At 42.5% G+C, this 24,124-nt stretch overlaps 1 protein-coding gene across 7 annotated transcripts in view; it reads right to left on the bottom strand.

Annotated features, from left to right (window-relative positions):
- The window catches only part of LOC126251335 (uncharacterized), a 131,690-nt gene that overhangs the window by 6,942 nt on the left and 100,624 nt on the right, over positions 1–24,124 (bottom strand). The window contains exon 11 of one of the 7 annotated variants that reach the window (XM_049951683.1): positions 10,563–10,624. The exons of the other annotated variants lie outside the window; for them this stretch is intronic. Coding sequence (XP_049807640.1) covers positions 10,563–10,624 — 62 coding nt within the window. The remainder of the gene's footprint in view (positions 1–10,562; positions 10,625–24,124) is intronic. 7 annotated transcript variants of the gene reach the window in all.

Genomic DNA, 24,124 nt, shown 5'->3' on the forward strand with positions numbered 1-24,124 from the left:
GTAATTTTCACATCTGTCAACACCTGCTTTCTTTGGGATTGGAATTATTATATTCTTCTTGAAGTCTGAGGGTATTTCGCCTGTCTCATACATCTTGCTCACCAGATGGTAGAGTTTTGTCATGACTGGCTCTCCCAAGGCTATCAGTAGTTCTAATGGAATGTTGTCTACTCCCGGGGCCTTGTTTCGACTGAGGTCTTTCAGTGCTCTGTCAAACTCTTCACGCAGTATCTTATCTCCCATTTCATCTTCATCTACATCCTCTTCCATTTCCATAATACTGTCCTCAAGTACATCGCCCTTGTATAAACCCTCTATATACTCCTTCCACCTTTCTGCCTTCCCTTCTTTGCTTAGAACTGGGTTGCCATCTTAGCTCTTGATATTCATACAAGTGGTTCTCTTCTCTCCAAAGGTCTCTTTAATTTTCCTGTAGGCAGTATCTATCTTACCCCTAGTGAGACAAGGCTCTACATCCTTACATTTGTCCTCTAGCCATCCCTGCTTAGCCATTTTGCACTTTCTGTCGATCTCATTTTTGAGACGTTTGTATTCCCTTTTGCCTGCTTCATTTACTGCATTTTTATATTTTCTCCTTTCATCAATTAAATTCAATATTTCTTCTGTTACCCAAGGATTTCTATTAGCCCTCGTCTTTTTACCTACTTGATCCTCTGCTGCCTTCACTACTTCATCCCTCAGAGCAGAAACAACTAGGGTCATATGCACCGATGTTAAAACTGTAGAGCCTAAGGGGGATAAAAAAATTGTGGGTTCAACGAACCCCCTCCTTAGGTGTCCTAGGGTTAACAGTCACCTCCTTTAGTGATCCTGTGCATGAAAGTTTCGTTAATTGTTAGCTTGTTATCAAGAAGTTCCTTGCATACATACACTGAGTTTTCCTTCTGCTCTTCTCTGTCTAATGAGGAACAAGCTTTGCTACTATTCGGCTTACATACACTCTCCCCCCCCCCCCCCCCTCCACCAATAAAAATGCTTTGATACAAAAAGAAGGGAGATTTTGGGCACCGCCAGTTAAAGTTGAAGACTTTAAATTTTAGGTTACACTTGACCTTAATTTGCATATGTACTCAGCATGCTACTGTACAGTAGATGGTGGATGGTACATAGTACCAATAGTATCGAGTTCTGTCCTATTTCATTTGTCTTTGAGTGACAAATTTACAGTTTTAACATAAATTCGGTAAGCTATAGCCTGGCAATTCCTCTGTTACCATCACCTATCAGCATTTCTTACCATGTCGCTTCATTGTGCGATAGCCTAAAGTACATGAGAGATTCTCACAGGAACACACTTTGAATTGCTGTCACCGAAATGTAATATTAATAGACTTTAATAGCAATGACACATAGTTTCCAATTAGATGCTCTTCACACTTTGACCATTGTTAACACGAAACACAAGCCTGCGAGAACTTCAGGGCAAAATACTACTTTGAATTTAACTTTTAGCAAAAAGGAACTGAAGCTTGAAAATTCATTGCTGACCTACAAAACAATTGTGTTGAAATCTGGATCGACTGATTTTCTGCAAATGATGAATTCACAGCTATGTGACAAATTCTCATGCATATTTACACTCCATTGCAAACACAATTGTACAAAGAGAAACAAATCTTGACGATGGGAAACCAAGGACAATACTGAACAGTAATGGTTCAGCAAGCACACCACTGGTAGGCACGATCAAGCAAGAAACGTAACAATTCAATAACCTTCCTCACACAACTTCACAACTAACTGTTTCTGAAGCAGAATCTCAGAGTGATTTGCAACGAATTGAACCTGAACATTTCTTTCCATCTATGAAAGATTCAGTTTTCCCAAAAGTTTCTCAGAAGTCTTCTGAGTCTTCCTGAATCACTCTGATTTGTTCATTAAATTCAATTTCCCCAAGAGTTCCCAATTTTCCAGACATATCACTATCCACCGTTGTCATGCTTACTTCTCAAGGGCACCAAACACTAGAACAAAACTCCAAATTGTTTCCAATAGTGTCTTTTATGCAGTTTCCTTTGGAGATGCATTGCATTTTCCCAAAGCCCTTCCAACAAATCTGAGTCTTCCATTCACATTCCCTAATACTAATTTCTAATTATCCCTAAATACTCATGCTAAAGCTGTCCACAACTAATCTTGTAATCAGATATTATCAGACTCTCTCTCTTTGTTATAAACATTATCTTACTTTTAATTCTATCAAAAGGCAAATTCACTCGAGAAAGGAAAAGAGAAACAAATATGTGAAATGATGTGACAATAGCTGGCCAGCCCTTACCTTAAAGAAGTAAAATACCAGTACTGCTGATTAAAAGTAAAGATACTCCCTTTCTTGTAAAAATTTCAGGATAGGTTTCTTTTTCCTGAGGCTGCAATGCTAAAAAAGAACAAATGATGTTTTTATGTTACCTGGAATGTGTGTGTCCTTTAAGTGACCTTGGCCACGTTTCTTCATAAACTCACTAGATGGCAGAGTTGTGCTTAGCAAAACACTGTTTGTCTTCTTGCTGCATTAGCTACAGTGACACAATGGATCCTGATTGTGAGCAGTGAACATTAAATTCTAGTTTGAGTTTGGGAAAAATCCTAGTGAAATGTGGAAAATGATTAAGCAAGCATATGCAGGTGAGGCACTGTCAAGAAGTTGTGTTTTCGAGTGGCACAAAAGGTTTCTTACAGGTAGAGACTCGGTGTAAGACGATCCCAGAGCTGGTGCGCATCTACAGCACATACCAATGCAAACATTGAGTTTTTTGTTTTGTTTTTGGGTGCAGAAACAACTAGGGTCATATGCACCGATGTCAAAACTGTAGAACACAAAGACAAAGAGAGGAGTTAAAAATGACTACACGTCAATACAACGGATGGAAGAGAAAACAGCTGAAAACAGGGAAATGGAGAATGGTCTCTAAAATACACCACAGAGAAATGGAGGCCCTGAACTAAAAATTAAATGGCCTTCGCCATATTGCTATGACAGATAAAAAGTCAAACGTAGTCGACAGCCTGCATGTCATTCACTAAAACAGCCAATAACTCAGATGGCAAACACAAATGAGAACGTAAGTGGTTAAAAGAAGGGCATTCCATCAGGAAATGGCAGATTGTCAAAAATTGACCGCAATGTGCACAAACTGGTGGGGGGAGCACCACTTAACAAATGGCAATGGCTAAAAAGACAATGCCCAATATGCAACCTGGTTAAAAATATCTCCTCGCAGCGAGAGGGCTGACAGGAGATCGTCCAAGCTACTGGGAGAGGCTTGATAACCTGGAGATTGTTCCCATGAAGGGAGGACCAGTGGTGATTCCAAAGTGTCACCACCTGCTGACAGATGGTAACACAGAGATCACAGGAGGGAATGTAAGAACTAGCGGGCTGAGGCATGAGGACTGCAGCCTTGGCAGCAGCATCAGCGGCCTAGTTTCCTGGTAGACCAATGTGATCAGGAACCCACAAAGGCACCACAGTGGCTCCATCAAGATTGAGCAAGTGACAGCTTTCATGGGCTCATTGCACTAAGGAATGGGCGGTGGACAGCACACACAGGCTGTGAAAGGACCTAGGAGAGTCTGAGCAGGTGACACAATTGAAAAGGCTCTGTCGCTGAATGTACTGTGTGGCGTGATAAAGATTGAAGAGCTCTGCTGTGTGTTCTGGAAGCAGATAGCAAAAAATGTTGGTGCCAATGACTAAGGCACACGCCACAGCACGGTCAGTCCTAGAGCCATCAGTGCACACAAAGGTAATATCACAAAGTTCCATGCGAAGGTCATGAAACTGAACGCGATGATAGAGCGACGCAGGAGAAGTGTTCTTCAGAAGCAATGAAGGCCAAGGTGAACACAGGCCACTGCACGAAGCATAGGTGGTGAAGGGTTCACAACCATTGGAAAAGTGGCAGGTATCATGAAGTTAAGCTGCCGGAGTAAGAGCCGAAAGTGAACACCAGGAGGTAACAGGGAAGAGGGCACGCCTCCATACTGGCGATCAAAGGAATCATTGAAGAAGGAGCCATCGGATGGATGGCCATGCATGACAGACAAATGGCATGCATATATGCTAAAGATAAAGTCACAGCAGTAGGACAGCGGTAATTCAGCAGCTTCTGCATATAGACTTTCAACCGGGCTCGAGTAAAAGGTGCCAGAGGCCAAACGGATGCCACGATGGTGCATAGTATATCTCAATTTAGTTAGTTTCGAATGGACTGGTACAAATGGAGGAGGGTTGTTCGATCTGCTCTCCAGAAAGAACTGTTAAAGACATGTAGAACATTAAGGGACCGCAAATAGTGGGCTGCCAGGTAACACACATGGGAGCACCAAGAAAGTTTCCTATCAAGCATGAGCCCCAAGAATTTTGGAGTTTCAACAAATGGAAGAACAACAGGGCCAAGATGTAAAGACGGTGGAAGAAACCAATTGCACCACCAGAAATATATATAAATGGTTTTGTCAGTGGAAAAATGAATGCCATTGTCAATGCTCCATCAGTAAAGACAATCGAGACATCGCTGAAGACGTCGCTCAATGAGACAAGTCCGTGAAGAACTGCAATAGATGGCAAAGTAGTCAACAAAAAGGGAGCCGGAGATGCCTGGCAGGAGACAGGCCATTACTGGGTTAATAGCGACAACATGGACAACACTCAGGACAGAACCCCGAGGCACACTGTTTTCCTGGATAAAGGTGTCCGACAAGATAGAACCCACATGTACCTTGAAAACTCAGTCTTTTAAAAATTCCTAAAGGAAATTGGGCATGCGGCCTCAGAAGCCCCAAGTGAGTCGGATTTTCGCAGAAAATCATTCATGATATGGGTGGACAAAGTGATGAGATGGTCAACTGCAGAATAGCATGAACGAAATCCACACTGTGCGTTGGTTAGTAAATTGCGAGACTCATACCATACCAGCCGAGCATGAATCATATGTTCCATCATCTTGCAAACGCAGCTGGTGACATAAATGGGATAATAGATGGAGGGGAGGTGCTTAGGTATGGGTATGACAGTGGCTTCACGCCAGCATCTCGGAAATGTGTCCTCTGCCCAGACGTGGTTGTACGTATGAAAGTGAAAGTTCTTGTCTGCAAGAGAAAGGTGCTGGAACATCTGAATGTGAACATCGGTACACACATGAACACTTAAACACATCAGCAAATCACTCAGTTAATGCCATTTATGTACTTGCTGGAGGTCAGGCCCAAAGTGTTTGGTAACATACACAGCTGTTGAACAATTGTAAACACGGTCAGCTGTCCTGCTGAAATCCGACCTGCTTGTTTAGCAGTCAACAACTTTCTTATTTGGAGTCTCAACACTGACTACTTGGTGCAGTGGACACTCAACTATCGATAGTACTTACTGTGACCTGCATGAGGCAAAGATATATCATACTCAATACGTAAGGGGCAGTTGACCACTTACAAGGAGACTGGAACACTACCATGACGCTGGTTTATTTCACAACCGCAGTGCTAAATTTGAGGTCGCACTAACGAGGCATCTACTTTTTTCATCACCCAATGGACTGCAATGTCCAAAGAGGTACATTTGGATTTCTGCCTCTGTCAAACCATCAACCAGCCTAGTGTAAATAACACCATGAGAAGAATGTCCTTCATGGAGCTAGATGTAGCAAGAACAGTATAATAGGTGCCGTATGGTAGAATGTAGGGTTTCCGACTAACCAACAACTTGGGAGCGACCAGGTAAAGCACTTTTTCCTTCACCCGGATCTCCTGGGCAGCCCACGCATTGAGATACACGGAATAATCACAGCAGGAGGTGGCATGGTTACCAATGCAGCTCATTTAACAGGGAGGAGGCAGACAATCGTCCTTGTGAGCATCCCTACCACAGGTAGTTCGAGTGTGGTTGTAACAATGACACTGGCAGCAGCGCATTGGGCTCAGAATGTATGGTCTGACTGTGATAACTTCATAACCTGCTTTGATCTTTGATGGAAGAACCACTGTATCAAAAGTGAGAAAAAGCGTGTGTGTGTGTGTGTGTGTGTGTGTGTGTGTGCACTACGGAGGCTTCCACTTTCTTCATCACCCAATGGACTGCAATGACACCCTGACCAGGGAGGTACATTTGGATTTCTGCCTCTTTCAGACCATCAACCAGCCTAGTGTAAATAACACCATGGGAAGAATTCAGGGTTTGATGGGCCTCAACAAGAACAGGATAGTCATGAAGGAGCGAAGATGCAAGCAGTTGTGCTTGAGAATCAGAAATAGTCTCCAAAAGTGTCATTGCGTAAATGAGAGCAGGATTTCACAGGACCAGCAATTGCATCAACACCTTTCTGAATAATAAACGGATTTACTGTAGCGAAAGACTGACCCTCTTCAGTATGTGAAACCACAAGGAACCGTGATGCAGCTGAGAGGATCTTCGAATCATTAGCTTCATTCTGTTTACGTTTTGTAGCCTTTGATGGAGAAAAAACCCCTGATTGCCCCATTAATACAATGGCGCACTCCTTCCAACTGATGGGCCCCTTTCAGATGGGGGCGCATCCGCCTTAGGTGACTGTTTACACCTCAAGTCACATCTCCTGAACAGATGACAGAGAGATCAATCGGCAATTTGGGAAGGTAGCAGCTCAGACAACCACCCCTCTCTGGGCCTGACATATACCAGCAGGTACGTGCGAACCCTACCTGTCGGCCCGGGGCTGGGAATTACGCATTACCCAATCAGCTGTTATACGTCAGACATGTAGGCTGGCCTTCAGGAGTGCACATGGAGGAATAAGAAAAACAAGAACCTCAACCGCCGAAGTGGAGGAAAGATAGGAGAAGGTGAATGAAGAAAGAAAAAGGGAATGAAAACCAGTGGAGAGTATTCTGATATTGACTACCATAAATGCAGAATACATTTCCAAAAACAGCCCAGACATGTTCCCCAAGGGAGGAAACAAAGAACAGCAAGAGGACAGACATGCAGCATGGAATGGAATAGATGCTGCAAAGGCTGGGGTCTCATGGTAGCCAGTATGAACCTATCAAAGAGCAGCAAGCCCCTGGAGGGAACATTGAGCAGGTAAGGCATTTATTGCAAGAAGACCATCATGTAACTGTCCATGCAATATCAAAGAACTTAATTTGAATCATGATGTGTGTCATAAGATTTTAGACGAAGATTTAGGAAAACTGAAGAACTCATCCCTTACACACTAACGGACGAACAGAAAGAGGAAAAAATGAAGAATTTCTACCAAACTAATGAAGAGAACCAGACATGATCCCCATTTTGTCAAAGATTATTGGTGTTTATGAAAGTTGGTGCTACCAGTATGACCCTCACACAAAGCATCAAAGTGCTGAATGGCAGAGTCCTGGATCACCAGCATCGAAAAAAAGCAATTGACAACCTTCAAAAACAAAGACAATGCTGATCGCATTCTTTGATAGTAAAGTACTAGTTCCTCCAGGTCAAACAGTGAACCAAACCCTTTACATTAAAATCTTGAAATGTTTGTGATAAGCAATTCAACTTCGCCACCCCGATTCCTGGCATTCTCAGGACTGGTTCTTCCTGCACAACAATGAGAGATTCCATACTGTTTTATCAGTTGCTGAGTATCTGGTCAGACATTCTGTTATTGCCATACCACATCTGCCCGACCTCTTGCACTGCAATTTTTTCTTGTTTCTGTGAGTGAAAGGAAAGCTTTATCAAGATATTGCACAGTTCTACCAGGGTGTGACAAATGAGCTTACAAGCATTGCCATTTTAAATTGCCCTGCTTGCTTCCAAGATCTTCAGAAACGTTAGATACTCTGTATAGATAGCTAAGACAACTGCTTTGATAGGAGTTAGGATCATTACTTGATAAGTGCATGTTTCTTTTTTTTAAAAAAAACCTATCCTGGAACTTTTTTGACAAAGGGAGTAATTACCCAGCTTTTTAAAGGGATAGGAGTGGGAAAGGGCAGGTCAATCAGACCACAGGATGAGAGGGCCCATCTGTTTCGCTGACAAGAGGCGGTGAGGATGAAACGGTGGTGGTGGTGGTGGTGGTGGTGGTGGTGGTGGTGGTGGTGGTGGTGGTGGTGGTGGTTGTGGTGGGGGTTACAGTGGTAGAGATCCTCTCTCAATGATATATTTACCACACTACACACCGCAGCCTTCCATTGCCCTGATAATACCCTAGTCCAACCACATGACACTCCCAAAACAATATCCCTGTATGCCATGGGGATAGTGAATACCCAGATGCTGCACAACATGTGCAGCATGACTCAAGGTATCAGAATGCCTGCTATACCACACCGGCGATTTGGATACTTCCACCCAGTGCTACACCCCCAATCTCCGAAGACAGGAAATTGCGCTCCAACACATCCTTGCATCCTGACACCCTACTGGACTTAGCCTCTATTAACATACTCCCTCCCTCTTCTTTCTTGTCTTCAGTCCCCCCCCCCCCCCTCTTTCTTATGTGATGTGGTCTGTGTGTGTTTCTTTTCTCCTCTAGTTCTCAATTGTACTATTCATTTGTGTGTGTTGGGGCTTATGGGCGCTCAACGTCTAGGTCATCAGCGCCCTGACACACATTAAAAGGAACGAATGTGGATAGACCTACTAAAACTGAAGCACACACGCAAAGAACACAGGAAAAGAAAGAAAATGCTACATAAAAAAGTAAAACGTAAAGAAAGGGAAAACGTAGCAACAAGAATGCCACAGGAAATTGTCATTGGCTGGCCACTTACATAAAACATGGGCGAGCTTGTCACACAGTGAGCAAATTAAGATCCTCTCCCTAAAATCTTTGTAAAAACATTTGACATGGCACAGAACTTTAAAACTTTAACCACATTTGTCCGAGTGTTGCCTAAAAGAGATGGCAGGCCTGTTGCAAGTCGGCCGTGGCCCGCTGGTCAGAAAATAAAACGCAATCCAATAAAACGTGGCACACAGTCACCTGGACACCACACATTGGAGGGTCCTCTTGCCGGAGCAGGAAGCCATGCGTCATAGGGCTGTGGCCTATCCGAAGCTGAGTGAGGAGAACCTCGTCCCGCTGATGGGGCTGAAAGGAAGTGCACCACACATGGGTTGTGGGCTTGACTATACGGAGCTTATTGTCAGTCACTTCCAGCCACTCTACTATTCATTTCTCTTCCTCTTATTCCATTCTGTAATTATTCCTGGAGGGAACCGCCACTGCCATAGTGGTTAACAATGCAACATCTTTGATCTTCCTTGATCCACCCCCACTCATCTTTATCTTCCTTCATCCTCAAAACAGGTAGTTCCCTTACATCCTGTGAACCAAACGAGTTGGTGTTCCTTTTTCACCCTCCCCAACAAAATCCTCTCCCCCCCCTGAGTAATGAAATATTGAGGTGCTTTTACATAGGCTACATTTTATGGCAGCAATAACATTGCCCAACAACACTAGTGCCATGTAGCTACAATACACAGTAAACAAGGTATAGCCCAGCAATATTACTGAGGGAGCTGGCTGTTGCAGATAGTTGCCAACATAGTGTTGAAGTGTTGCCAGAATTGTCAACCAAGGATGGAGAATGTTTCATATGGCTTCGCCAAATCTTCCTCTGCTGTTGTCTGTAAACACTTTCCTCTCACTCTGAGCCTTACTTCCTCTTTCTCACATCAACAGCATTGCAGTGCTGAACCATGTAACCTGAGTGGTAAAACAATATTATTCCACTTCAGTTCAGAAGGTGGCCTCCATATGTAGACACACTCAATTTGTTTGTTGTCTACAGGAATGTAAAAGTGGTCAACTGAACCAACCATAAATTCCATAAATGTGATACACACATTTACGATGAGAGCTATGGAAAACAATAAGTAATAGATACAAAAACAGAAATCTAAGGAGGACATTCTCAGTGTGACTGTCATTGTAGAAGATTGGTAGTAATGGGCTTTAATTTTTGTTCCACATACATTCTTAAGTTTGTTTCAAGCTTCATCACTTCTGTTTCCATATTCATGAGAACCTGCCAAAAGCATTTATTATTACAGTTTTTGCATACACTACTTTTCATGTCTCATAACTCTGGTTGTAGATGTATCACATTTATGAAATTCATAGTTCTCTGTACAGGTGAAGCACAATAAAATATTAACAACCATTTGATTGATTTGATTTTACTTTAATAAAATCCTGGCACCCTCAAAAGCATTGCAAATGTACATTACCAACAGACATACGAATAAGAAGTGCACATTAAAGAGGTTCATCAATCTTCCACATGAATAATCAGTAACCAAAAAATGAAGGGTGATCACCTATCTGATTGTAAATGGTCAACAGTCTTTCACATTTGCATTGATCTCACTAGTTCTTGGATGAACTGCTTTTAAATAATGTATTCAAAATCACATTACAACAGTCTGGAAAAGGCATGTCTCTGGCATCAGCTATGCAGTTACAGTTTTTGAAACAGTTTGCTTACTTAAAAGAGGATGAACCTATAAGTTCGATTTCTCTTTTTCTTACTAACTTATTGCTTGTAGAACGCAAATGCAGGAGAGTTGCATTCACCTCCAATTGCTCACTTTCATCCATTTCTTGGCCGTAATGCAGCCTGTGTGAAAACTTCTGGCCTGAAATGCATTGCAGGAAACTCTGTGGAGCAACACTGGCTGGCAATCTTGACAGGCAACATTGACACACTATATTATCGGCAATATGCAATTTTTATGGCCCATGTAAGCGTACCTTAAGCTCTGAAAGCTAGGACAGCGACGTGAATTTTATAAGTGGCTATCGGCTTTACTGATATTTCAACTCCTGAAGGCCAGAAATTCTCTCATAATTTTATAGCTACCTTACATTTAACCACATTTAATTAAAGCTACCACTCGTCACTACAACAAGACATTTTGTCAAAGTCTTCCTGCAATTCCTTATGATCATTCACCAATGACATTTTTCTGTACACAACAACATATCAGCAAACAGTTTTATAGTGCTGCTGACCCTAACTTATAATAAGTTCATGTACACTGAGAATATTACAGGTCCTACTGAACTTCCTTGGAGCACACCTAACATTAGTTTTGTTTCCGTGAAACATTCACCATTCAAAATAATGTACCAGGTTCTATTAGTTAAATATTCATTTAGCCAATCCTTTGCAAAGATACTATATATGATGTTATCTTGGTTGTTCCTCAATGATGTAATACAGTGATCCAACACCTTTCTGACACTGAAGAAGACAGATTTTACCTGTAAACCTGTGTCCACGGTCTAACAATAGAAAATCCAGGATGGAACAATGACAACATAATGAAAAGGTTAGATTGCTACTCAGTGTGCAGTGGAGATGTAGAGGCGCAGACAAGGCACAACAAGAAAACTGTTAAATAGTATGCTTTCGGACAAAAGGTCTCCGTCTGGAGTAGACTACACGTGCTCATACATTAACGCAAACACAATTCACACACACATGACCACTGTCTCTGTCTGAGGAGACCAGAATGTGAGCATGATGGGAGAAGCAATCTGGGTGGTGGGGGTAATGAGGAGGCTGGAACAGGCAGGGGGAAATATAGCAAGTTAGGGGCGAAGAATGGTAAAGTGCTGCTTGTGGGAGCATACAGGGACAAGGTAGGGGAGGATAGGACAAATAGGTGCAGTCAGGAGGTCATACAGGGGGAAGGGGGAGGGGAAAGGGAACAGAAAAGCAGAGATGTAAAGAGACTGTGGGTGCATTGATGGAATAGAAAGCTGTGTAGTGCTGGAGTGGGAACAGCAAAGGGGATGAAGGACAGTGACTAACAAAGGTTGAAGCCAAGGGGGTTACAGGAACATAGGATGTATTTCAAGGACAGTTTCCACATAAGCATTTCAGAAACACTGATGTTGGTAGGAAGGATTCAAATTTGCATTGGACGTGAAGCTGTCACTGAAGTGAAGAACATAGTGTTGGGCAGCCTGCTCAGCAACTGTGTGGTCCAACTGTTTCTTTGTCACAGCTTGTCGGTGGCTGTTCCTGTGGACAAACAGCATGTTGGTTGTATGCTTATGTAGAATACAACATAGTGGTTGCAGCTTAACTTGTAGATCACATGGCTGCTTTTACAGGCAGCCTGTCTTTGATGCATAGGTGATTCTTGTGACCGGACTGGTGTAGCTGGTGGTGAGAGGGCATGTGGGAGGACATATGGAATGGACAAGGATATTGTGTATAGGTTTGGTGGGCAATGGAATAACACTGTCGGAGAGATGGGAAGTGTATTGGGTAGGAGATTCCTCACGTAAGGGCATGACAAGAGATAGTTGAAAACCTCGCAGATAATGTGATTCAGTCTCTCCAGTCCTCGGTGGTACTGTCATGAGAGGAATGGTCCTCTGTAGCCACACTGTAGGACTTTGGGAAGTGGTGGGTGACTGGAGCGATAAGGCATGGGAGGTCTGTTTCCATACAAGTTTGGGAGGGTAATTTTGTTCTGTGAAGGCCTCAGTGTGACCCATGGTATATTTCGAGAGGAACTGCTTCTCATTACAGATGCGATGCCCACAGGTGGCAAGCCTGTATGGATGGGACTTCTTGGTATGGGATGGGTGGCAGCTGTTGAAGTGTAGGTATTGTTGATGGTTGTTAGGTTTGATATAGATGGAGATACTCATGTAGCCATCTTTGAGGTGGAGGTCAACATTGTGCAAGGTGGCTTGTTGGGTTGGGAGGACAATGTCAAGTGAATTTGGAGGGAGGGGGGACAAGGCATTGAGGTTTTGTAGGAATGTGGATAGGGGTTGGTTGGTTGGTTTGGGGAAGGAGACCACACAGCGTGGTCATCGGTCTCATTGGATTAGGGAAGGATGGGGAAGGAAGTCTGCCGTGGCCTTTCAGAGGAACCATACCGGCATTTACCTGGAGTGATTTAGGGAAATCACGGAAAACCTAAATCAGGATGGCCGGACGCGGGATTGAACAGTCATCCTCCCGAATGCGAGTCCAGTGTCTAACCACTGCGCCACCTCGCTCGGTAATGTGGATAGGGGTCTTCACCCTAAATCCAGATCAGGAAGATGTCGTCACTGAATCTGAACCAGGTGGTCAGCAAATGCTGAAGGTTAAGGAATTCTGGAAATGTAACAGGGGGTGATTCAGGGCAGCGGGTGTAGATCACCATTGGATGGAGGAGTGAACTGAGTCAGGCAGGATTCAACAGTTGTCTTTGGTTGAGTCTGATTTGTAGGGTTGGTGGCGAAAAAGTGTTTCCACTGTAGGGACCAGGAGAAGGAGAGAAGGTCTTTAACAAGTCCTGTTTGACTGAATTTGGGAGAAGGGCAAAAGGTGGGGCCTTTGGAAAGGATTGATACTTCTATGGGCTATGGCTTTTGAAGGAAACGTTCATGGCTGCTTTTTGTGTCTGTTTCAGTTTTGGATTCTGTATGGTAGTGGAAGGGAGTTTTCAAGGGTGTTATAAACGCAATAGGTCTGTGAGGCAGGGTTTGTCAGCTATGAGAGGATGAGAGGGAGGGTTGGAGGCTGTTGTACAGGTTGTGGATAGTGGTAGTCCAAGGTGGGAATTGTAGATGAACAAGTTGGAGAGTATTTTGAAATGGCATTGTGCATGATGCTCTAGTTTCCAGAGGGCAAGAGTTTCAGTCTGAGAGATGAGATACAGAAGTTTTGTGTTAGACAGCCGGTGAATTTTAGGAACAGAGAGGAGGCATTGGGAGGAGGTTTGGGCCTGATTTTCATGGTCTGGTGGGACTAGGTTGAAGAGAGTTACACACTGATGGAATCTGAACAGATGGAGGTCATTGTGGAAGGAGGATTTGTAACCAGAGATGGGTAAAATGATGGTAAGGGCATTTCGGGGGTTCCTGTGTTGTTTACTGGAGGCAAAATCATGTAAATCAGGCCCAAACATCCTCTCCAGCTGTGCAATCCCAAACTCCTGTATCTCATCATCACAATGACACTCTTACCCTCCAGGAACTAGATTAGCATGCACAATGCCATGCCAAAAAACTCAACAACTTGTTCACCTTCTACTCCCACCTCAGACTACCGCTACTCACCATCTGTATAACAGTCTCAAACCCCCCCCCCCCCTCCACATCCCCTCATAGCTGACAAACACAGCCTTGCAGACCTGCTGCATTTACCACACCCTCCAAAACTCCCTTCCACCACCAAACATAATCCAGAATCTAAAAAGACACCAAAAAAGTCATGAACCTTTCCTCCGAAAGCCTTAGCCCTGCAGAAATATCAGTCCTTTCCAAAGACCTTACCTTTTGCCCTACTTCCAAATTCAGTCATGGGAAGACCTTCTATCCTTCTCCCAGTCCCTTCAGTGGAAACATTTTTTCGCCATCAACCCAAAACCAATGTTCAGCTCAGTTAACTACTCCATCCAACCGTGATCAACCCTCACTAAGCCCAAATCACCCTATTATCTTTCCCGAATTTCTTAACGTAGAACCATGTCTTGCGATCATTCCCCTAATCTCACAATATGCTCACTAACCTTATATCTACAGAAAGAGCTGCACTCCACCATCTAAAAACTGACCCCAAGCTTATAATCCTATCTGCTGATAAGGGCTCCACCACTGTAGCCTTGAACCTCAAGGATTACGTGGCAGAAAGGACTCTGCCAATAGTTAGGTTCATCCTCCTGTAAACCCCACCACAGTGACCCCATTCCAGAAATCCAACAGGCTCTCCAGTCACTTCTCAAATCCTTGGATCCATCCCAGAACCTCTCCCTGGAGTTTCTCTCTCTCCTCATACCTACCACTCCCTGCACTCCTACCTTCTACATCCTACCTAAAGTCAATAAACCCGACAATCCAGGATGCCCCATTGTGCCCTGTTACTGTATTCCCATTGAGAGAATTTCTGCCCTCATAGATCAACACTTCAGCCTGTTACCCAGAACCTACCCTTCTATATAGAAGACACCAACAATTTCCTCCACCTACACTTCAGAGTTGCTGTTCCTATACAACAAAGTAATCTGCTGCTCACTGTTGATGCCAGATTCCATTACACTAACATCCCTAATGCCCATGGCCTTGCTGCTATTGAACACTACCTTGCCCAGCACTGATAGATTACAAACCTCCAATCTCATTTCTGGTCACCATGACCAACTATACCCTCACCCACAGTTACTTTATCTTAGAAGGCATCACCAACAAACAAATCCATGGTACAGCAACATGCACCTGTGTGGCATTACCCTATGTCAACCTAGTCATGGGCCACCTAAAGTAACCCTGAAACTTCCTGGCAGATTAAAACTGTGTGCCCGACCGAGACTCGAACTCGGGACCTTTGCCTTTCACGGGCAAGTGCTCTACCATCTGAGCTACCGAAGCACGACTCACGCCCGGTCCTCACAGCTTTACTTCTGCCAATATCTCAATCTCATTCTAAAGTAACCCTTCTTAACAACCCAGAATCAAAAACCCCTCGCCTGGTTCAGATTCAATAATGACATCTCCATGATCTGGATCGAGGGTGAAGACCCCTATCCACATTCCTCCAAAACCTCATCACCCCCCCCCCCCCCTCCCAATTCACTTTACATGGTCCTCTCAACCCAACAAGCCGTCTTGCATGATGTTGACCTCCACCTCAAAGATGGCTATTCAGTACCTCCATCTATATCAAACCTACCAACCAGCAACAATGCCTCCACTTCCACAGCTTTCCACCTATTCCACACCAGTAAGTCCCATCCATACAGCCTTGCCACCCGTGGCTATCGCATCCGCAGTGAAGAGCAGTTCCTCTTGAAATATACCAATGGTCTCACTGAGGCCTTCCCAGACCGTAATTACCCTTCCAACCTTGTACAGAAACAGATCTCTCATGCCTTATCTCTCCGGTTAACCCCCAGCCCCCAAAGTCCCACTGTCCAGCCACAGCAGAACTTCCCCTTGTGACTCAATACCACCCAGGACTGGAGCATCTAAATCACATTCTCCGCCAGGATTTCGACTACCTCTCGCCGTACCCTGAAATGAGGAATGTCCTAGCCATTATCCATCTCACCTCTCCCACACTAGTGTTCTGCTGCCCACCAAACCTATACATTATTCTTGTCATTCAGTACACAATCCTGCTTCCAAACCCTGCCTCATGGCACATATCCTTGTAATAAACCTAGGTGCAAGACCTGCCCCATATATCCTCCCACCACCACCTACGCCAGTTCGGTCACAAACATCACCCATCCCAACAAAGACAGGGCTGCCTGTAAAAGCAATCATTTGTTCTATAAGCTAAGCTGCAATCATGATGCATTCTATATGGGTGTGACAACAAGCTGGCTGTCCACACGAATGATCACTGGCAAACCACGGCCAAGAAATAGCTGGACCACCCAGCTGCTAAGCACGCTGCCTGACAATGTTCTTCACAGCTTGTGCCATCTGGATCCTGCATACGAACACCCGTTTTTCTGAAATGCTCATGTGTGAGCTCTCGCTGCAATATATCCTACATTACCATAACCCTCATGGGCTTAACCTTCATCAGACACTGTCCTTCATCCCCTTCCCTTTTCTTACTCCAGCGCTACACAGTCTTCTGTTCCACCAATGCATCCAGCCTTTTTACTTCCTTCCTTTTCTGCTCCTTTTCTCCTCTCCCACCTAACCTCCTGTCAGCACCTAGTGCTCTGTACTCTCCCAGTCTCATCCATGTATGCTCCCACAAACAGCACTTTACCATCCTCCACTTTTAACCTGCTACACCTCTCCCACCCCACCCAAGCTCTCTCCTTACCCTCACCACACAGATTGCATCTCCCACAGATGCTTGCAGTCTGGCCTCAGCAGTCAGGAACAGAGGTCGTGCCTGTGTGTGTGTGTGTGTGTGTGTGTGTGTGTGTGTTGTCTATTCCAGAGGAAGGCCTTTTGGTCGAAAGCTTACATGTTTACCAGCTTGTTTATGCTTGTCTGCGCCTCAGAATCTTCACTATGTGGCAAGTAGCAATCTACCCTCCTCAAAATATCATCATTGTGCCCATTGTCTGGAAAATTTTATGTAGGAATAAAGCAATCTGTGATTCAGATAAGTGTTTTTTTTCCTGAATCTGTGCTGATCCTCTGGGATAAGCTTGTATTCCTCCAGAAATGTTGTGATTCTAGAGGTAGGAATTTGCTATAGGATCCTGCAGACAGACAGACATCAGCAATATTGGTAAGTAATTCCACGCATCCAGTCCTCACCCCTTTTGTAAACAGGACTGGCCCGCACCCAGTTACCTATTTGCCCAGTTGCCTATTTGCTACGCAAGAGATTCTAAATAAATATAAGCTAGGAAAGAAGGCAATACTGCACTGTCCTCAATGGAAAATATACCTAGAATTTTGTCTGAGTGTTATGAACAATACCTGTCACAGTTATCATTCTTCCCAGTATGTGTTTCAGAGGATTTTACCTCCACCAATTGAATTTGTTTCAATTAAAAAAAAAAGCACAGATGATTTATATGTACGACTATGGACAACCTGTTGCACTGTCAGGTGATTGATAACTACTCGTGCATCAAAATTATTATTCTTAACACTGCATTCACCTAGACCTAGAGCATAATGTTCATGATCTTGCTTCAATGGCTCAGGCTTTTCCCTATATATTTTACCCACTTTTACTCAAAATACCATGGTGCATCTTTATGCTTATAAATTAAATATTGTAAAAATTGCCACCAACACCATACCACTCTTCACTCAAACAACAAAACCTTCAAAATTAAACTATATGTCAATAATGACATCACTTGGATGCTTCCTTGCCAAGACTAAAAGAAAGAGGTTTTTTTCCTGAAGCAGATCTCACAGATGATGATAAAATTGTGATGATCATGTAATAAACGGATTCTGTATTTTTCTCTTTTCTAAAATTCATCACATTTAAATTGTTCATGGTTTGCTATTGGTGATTATTTGCTCCAACTTTTCGCATAAATCATTAATATTCAGGAGACAATTTTAAAAGCCATGATTTCTCAGGAATCACAAATGATCTTGTTGCTTACAGAAAGGAGTAACGTATAAGGATGAGCAACAAGACACCTGGTAATGATTAAAAATCCAACTCCAGTTGCAATAACGGTATATTTGATACATCTGGTTTCCACGCTGGGCAGTGTCTAACCAAGCAATAATAGTTAAAGCCAAAGATCTGGAATGTTACTATCAACTCGTGTTACTGAATAATGACCTACACTAGGGTCAAAACATGCTTTGTCTAATACACCACTGTTCATCTTGGTGGTGTGTTTTCGTCACTGCTTTCATTAGATAGTTGTGAACTGGGTTATGCACAGAAATGGGAAAAAACTACTAGCAGTAATGTGTACAGGTGCCTTACCTGGAGTATGAAATACATTTTGTATTCTTGTTGCAGCATGAAGAGTTGTTGGGTGATATACAATGGCAAATGGGCTGTGCCGAGCCATGTTCCCTAGTGGGGTACGGCCAATATCTTCAGGTATGGTGGATCAGTACACTATGGACCTACGACTAACCTCGTAACATATTGATCTGCTCCCCACGCCGTATGTGCAGCACATTTTTAAAAAACTAATGATACTGTTGGCTGTGAAATCCTTAAGGTACCCTTTCCTCATAGAGCAAGAGTTCTGTTTTAAGTGTATCTGTTTGGGTGAAGGTGGCTCTAATGGATGTGTGTATAGTACTGAGTCATGTTTGTGCTATACTGAAGGGAGAGGATGAAATCTGGTGATGGCGGATAGCCGACTCGTCTCCATTAGCGCCAACAGAGCTGCTGACCTTAATGTCAGCACGAAACGGATAGATTACCACAAACGCATGCCCTCATTCCACAAGATATTTTGGGAAGTTTTGTATAAATTCCCTGGATTAAATACTGGTGATCACGAACTTTACACGATCACGTCTCCTCCTCTTTCCAGCCAAATAATGATGGCACAAATGTCTTTCACACTGTGATTCAAATTGGCTACTTCTGAGCCAAGCATCACTGCACAGGATGTGAAGTGAGATTATCCAAAATGTTGCAAAGCTGCAGAACATTGTACACTTTTCACCACAAAACGGAACGGGGTCCAAATGCGATTCTGTGCCACATGAAAGTACCAAGGCCACATGAAAGTACCAATGCGGAAATATTATGCTATGAGAAGACAAACAAAGAAAACATTAATAAATTGTCTGATAGTGCATAGTAATCAATCGTACTGTAATTGAAAAATGAAAATAATCAATTATTCACAACATAATGTAAATGGCTAGATCAAAGAATGTACTCACCAAGTGGCGGCAGGAGAAAAACACACACACACACACACACACACACACACACACACAAAGGTTTAACTTTTACAAGCTTTCAGAGTCAATGGCTCCTTCTTCTGGCAGAAGAGTTGAAGGGGAAGGAAGAGAGGGTGAAGGAAAAGGACTGGAGAGTTTTAGGGAAAGGGATACAGTTCAGAAAAGTCACCCAGAAGCCCGGGTCAGGGGAGGCTTGCCATACGGAATAAGAAGGGAAGACTGATTGTTGGGGACTGAACCAAATGAGATTTGAAAACCCGAGAGCTTAAAGATGGAAGACACGGTAATACATAAGATGGAGATTGCTGCTAAAACATTGTGCACGAGTTAATAAGAGCATTGTATGTAACAGAGGTGGGAGGGGGGGATGGTGAAAAATAGACAGGTCAGAAAATGAAAGATGCAGAAAACTAAAACGGAGTGAAGAAAGGAGCAGTTACTGTGAAAAAATGCTGAGACAGAATGGAATTAATGTTAATTAAGGCCAGGTGGGTAGCAAGAACCAAGGACATGTTGTCGCACTAGTTCCCAACTCCTGAATTCTGAGAAACTGGTGTCTGGGGGACAAACCCAGATGTCACATATGGTGAAACAGCCACCGAGGTCAAGACTATCCTATTGTAGAGCATGTTGGTAATAACAACAAATGTACTTACATTTTGACAGTTGCCATCCTTTCCATATCAAACGTTCTCTCCCATAGAGCCTTGGCATTGGAGGCAGATGTATTTGTTCGGATGCAGGCTCTTTACAGCAATACACCACCAATCTCATGTCAGCCTTCACTGGACATAATTCTCCCAACAGTCTAGTTCTAAAGCAGATTACCTGATCCATCACATCCAATCCTGTTACTGCTGATCTCTTCAAAAAACAACTTTGGTGCACACCACTTTACACTCAGTGTTGTCCTAGTCTTGAATGTTTTAATCAGCTACTTTGACAAGGCAATGACTTCCTAAAATCAAGCCCTGAAATGAGATCCATTCTGTCTGGGATTTTGCCCACCACACCTAAAATAGCTTTTCGTTGCCCTACCAATCTCTGCAACATCCTTGTCAGACCCTATGCTACTTCTGCACCCATCTCCCTACCCTATGGCTCCTACCCCTGTGACTGTCCCCACTGCAAGACTTGCCCTGTGTACCCTCCTACCACCACCTATTCCAGCCCTGTAACTGGCAAAAAATATACTATCAAGGGAAGAGCCACCTGTGAAAGTACACATCATATATCAGCAGTTATGTAAACATTATTTGGCCTTTTACATCAGCATGAGTATCACCCAGTTATCAATCAGGATGAATGGGCATAATCAGATGGTGTATACCTGCAACACACACTATCCTGTTGCAGAGAATGCTCTACGACATGACAGTCATCACCTCGGTGCCTATTTCACCACACACACCATCTGGATTCTTCCCCAGACACCAGTTTCTCAGAACTCTGCAGGTGGGAACTAGTGTGACAACATGTCCTTGGCTATTGCCACCGAACTGGGCTTAATTTACGTTAATCATTCCATCTCAGCATTTATTCACAGCTAGTACTCCTTCCTTCACTTCATTTTAGTTTTCTACATCTTTCACAACCTGTCTATTTTTTGTCACCATCCCTCCCACCTACGTTACATAGAATGCACTTAGCTTTATTCTTATTAACTCGTGCATGATGTTGTTGTAATCTCGGCCTTGCATATTACCAAGTCTTCCACCATTAAGCTCTCAGGTTTTGAAATCTCGTCTGGTGCAGTCCTCAGCAATTAATCTTTCATTCTCATTCTGTCCAGTAAGTCTCCCCTAACTCGGGGTTCTGGATGACTTTTCTGAACTGTATCCACTTCCCTAAATCTCTCCAGCCCTTTTCCTTCCTTCACCCCTCTTCCTTCCCCTACAACTCATCTGCCAGAAGAAGTAACCACTGGCTCCGAAAGCTTGTAAAAGTTAAACCTTTTTGTGTGTGTGTGTGCGTTCTCCTGCTACCACTTGGTGAGTAGGTTTTCTTTTATCTATCCATTTACATTATACTGTAATTGATGTATTACAACCAAATTCCTGGGCACTGGTGATGGCTGAGGATCATTTCAAAGACAAAACACTTTATTCATTAAGTAAATTGGTTTTCCCAAAGCGCATACCTATGACTATTTCTGCCTGGTATTGGTTTGAGGTTGCCAGAAGACTTATGATTGGAACTGAAATACAATTTCACAACAGGAAAGAATGCTATATCCCTTTGCTATTTCCATAATCACTATAATGAGTAACCAGCAGACAGATAAGAACAACTTATCTCTCCAGAACATGCCAGTAAAGAGTTTGTGACTATTCTGCTTCTACAGTTGGTCACCATTATTCACAATAGTTAGGAATTTCTTCAGTATGCTGGCAACAGAAAGACTGAAATTAACATTAGTGTTACAAAAGTCATATTCAGTGACAAAGAAACACTACCTAAGGCACCCAGTCTACCCTAACAATTCTATATAATTCTATATAAATATATATATTATATACAATTCTATATAAATATTCCAATAACCGAAATTGCTTCATTAGCATGAACTATTGGGAACTGGATAACAGATGCTGCATACCAATCACATGCCTAGCTCAACTTGTAACTGGCCATCACTGTATCTGAACACTTTTCCTAGTTATGCTTTAACGTCTTATATTTGCTATAAAACTGAGGATAGAACTTCATGAGGTACCCTTCTTGCATTCCTTCGATTTGACACCCAGTTACATCTCATCTCTGAAGGGTGGACAGTACATACCGAGTTGAGCATTACAAGACATCTGGACTTGCTGAAGAAGTAGATTAGATATATGGAAATATATTCATCCCGCTATCCATGTAGTAGGCATTTGATAGTACTGTAGAAAATGTTTGGTAACATTTATCTTTCTATAATTTCCTGACATGTCATTGCATGATCCAGCTAAAGCTACTTTAATCTTCCAGGATGTATACCTGGGGGGAGGGGGGGGTTGAAAAGAAAAGAAAAGAAAAGAAAAGAAAGAATCCCGTATTTCCCAGTAGTTAAAAAACACACTTTTCCCCAGGTGGAAATACACTTTTTCCGTGTTAAGTGGATGTATATTTTCCCTCGGAACTGTAAAACTTATCAGTCATTTCAATAGTTAACGTTTTATACACCGTCGCTGAATTTCCCGGCAGTTTAGAAACTGAAACTCAGAATGAGCAAAAAAAGAAAAGAAAGGCTTTGGAAAGATCCTTGACGTGAAGCATCATGGGGTCAATTCTAGCATTCGATTCCACTCGTCGGCTTTGAGCGATGACGTCAAATCTGAGGCAGAACGCTGCATAGAGGCAATCTTTGAAAGCAACTGATCATACTCATAAACGAACGAAGGGGTAGCATACGGTAAAATTACAAACAGATTTCATTTAATTAGTTACTTCGCCACAAATTATATCAATAAGAATTAAATGTTAGGAAAATAAATAAGAACGGAAAAACAGAAGTGTACATGTCTGAAATAAACTATCGTAATTTATGCATGTAAGAAAAGCACAGAGAACCTTTAAATCGAGTACAGTACATCGCATAATGAAGTCACAATGTTATGAATCAGCGTTAACTTTTAATACTAATTATTAAATCTAACAGGACAAGTAAGTAATGAAAATTTACAAAAAGTAGGGTCGAACAAGTATACATTAATTCCAACCATTCCACGGTTAGTTATTTAGATCGTTTTAACAACAAGCATGTGCACTAAAGTGTTACAGCATTTCTACATATGGTATTACTATCTTCATTACTATGAAAAAGAGAAAAATTTGGAAGCTGTACCTACAATATTTATTATTTTTTCATAGAGGTTCTGAGAGTGAGAAGAAATCGGAAATCCTACAAAAATATACTTCACAGATTTACTGCAAGTGTCCAAAAATTATGAACCATCAAATACTTAGAATCGGTAACTAGAATTGACCCATATAGAACGTCAGTTATAGTTAATGACTGCATTTTTTAATAATCCGGAGTAGTTTTAGAGAGCAATCACAAACGTAGAAATGCTATTACGTTTCAGTGCACACAACTGCAAAAATAATTTACATGTGGATCATGAAGCGGTTGGAATCTGTAACTGGAATTTACCGACATACGTTAATTTTAGTTATCGGTTCCAGTATTCTTTATAATTTTTTTTAGATATTCGTTAGTCATGTACTGGCTTTTCTTTTGGAATTGATGTGACAGTTTCTCTGCATTTTATGCAACTGTTTCGTATTTGTTCTCATTCATTTCATTTTCCCGTTTTTGTGATACATTTTGGTTCCTTTCTGCCCAAAACCCAACTTTCCTGCACTTCTCCCGTTAGATTCAATAATTAATAGTAAAATTAAAGCTATGTTAAACCAGTATGACTTCACCATGCTTTTTGCTGTAATGCAATTTAAAGGTTCTCTGTGCTTTTCTAGTAGCAAAAAGTATGAGAATACTTCTTACCAGATATGAAAATTTGTTTTTAATTCTTGCTCTTAATCATTTTCGTTATCTACAGTTCGTTTCGATATAAATCATTATTCAGTAAATAACTTTGAAAGTAATGCTTTTTAAACGATCAATTGCAATATTTTCCCATGACCTGTTACAATTCGTTTCAGCAGTTGTCAGAGAGTGCCAGAAAACTACATTACTGTGCCTTCGCAGCTACGATGACGTAGGTAGACTGTATGTTCGTACGTTTATGGCATTAAGAGATCTTATATTACATCATAAATGAAACAGGACATCAGAGGATACTCCAAGAGCATGGGAATTTTGT

This window comes from Schistocerca nitens, chromosome 4 (assembly GCF_023898315.1).
Source record: "Schistocerca nitens isolate TAMUIC-IGC-003100 chromosome 4, iqSchNite1.1, whole genome shotgun sequence".
NCBI classification, from domain to species: Eukaryota; Metazoa; Arthropoda; class Insecta; order Orthoptera; family Acrididae; genus Schistocerca; species Schistocerca nitens.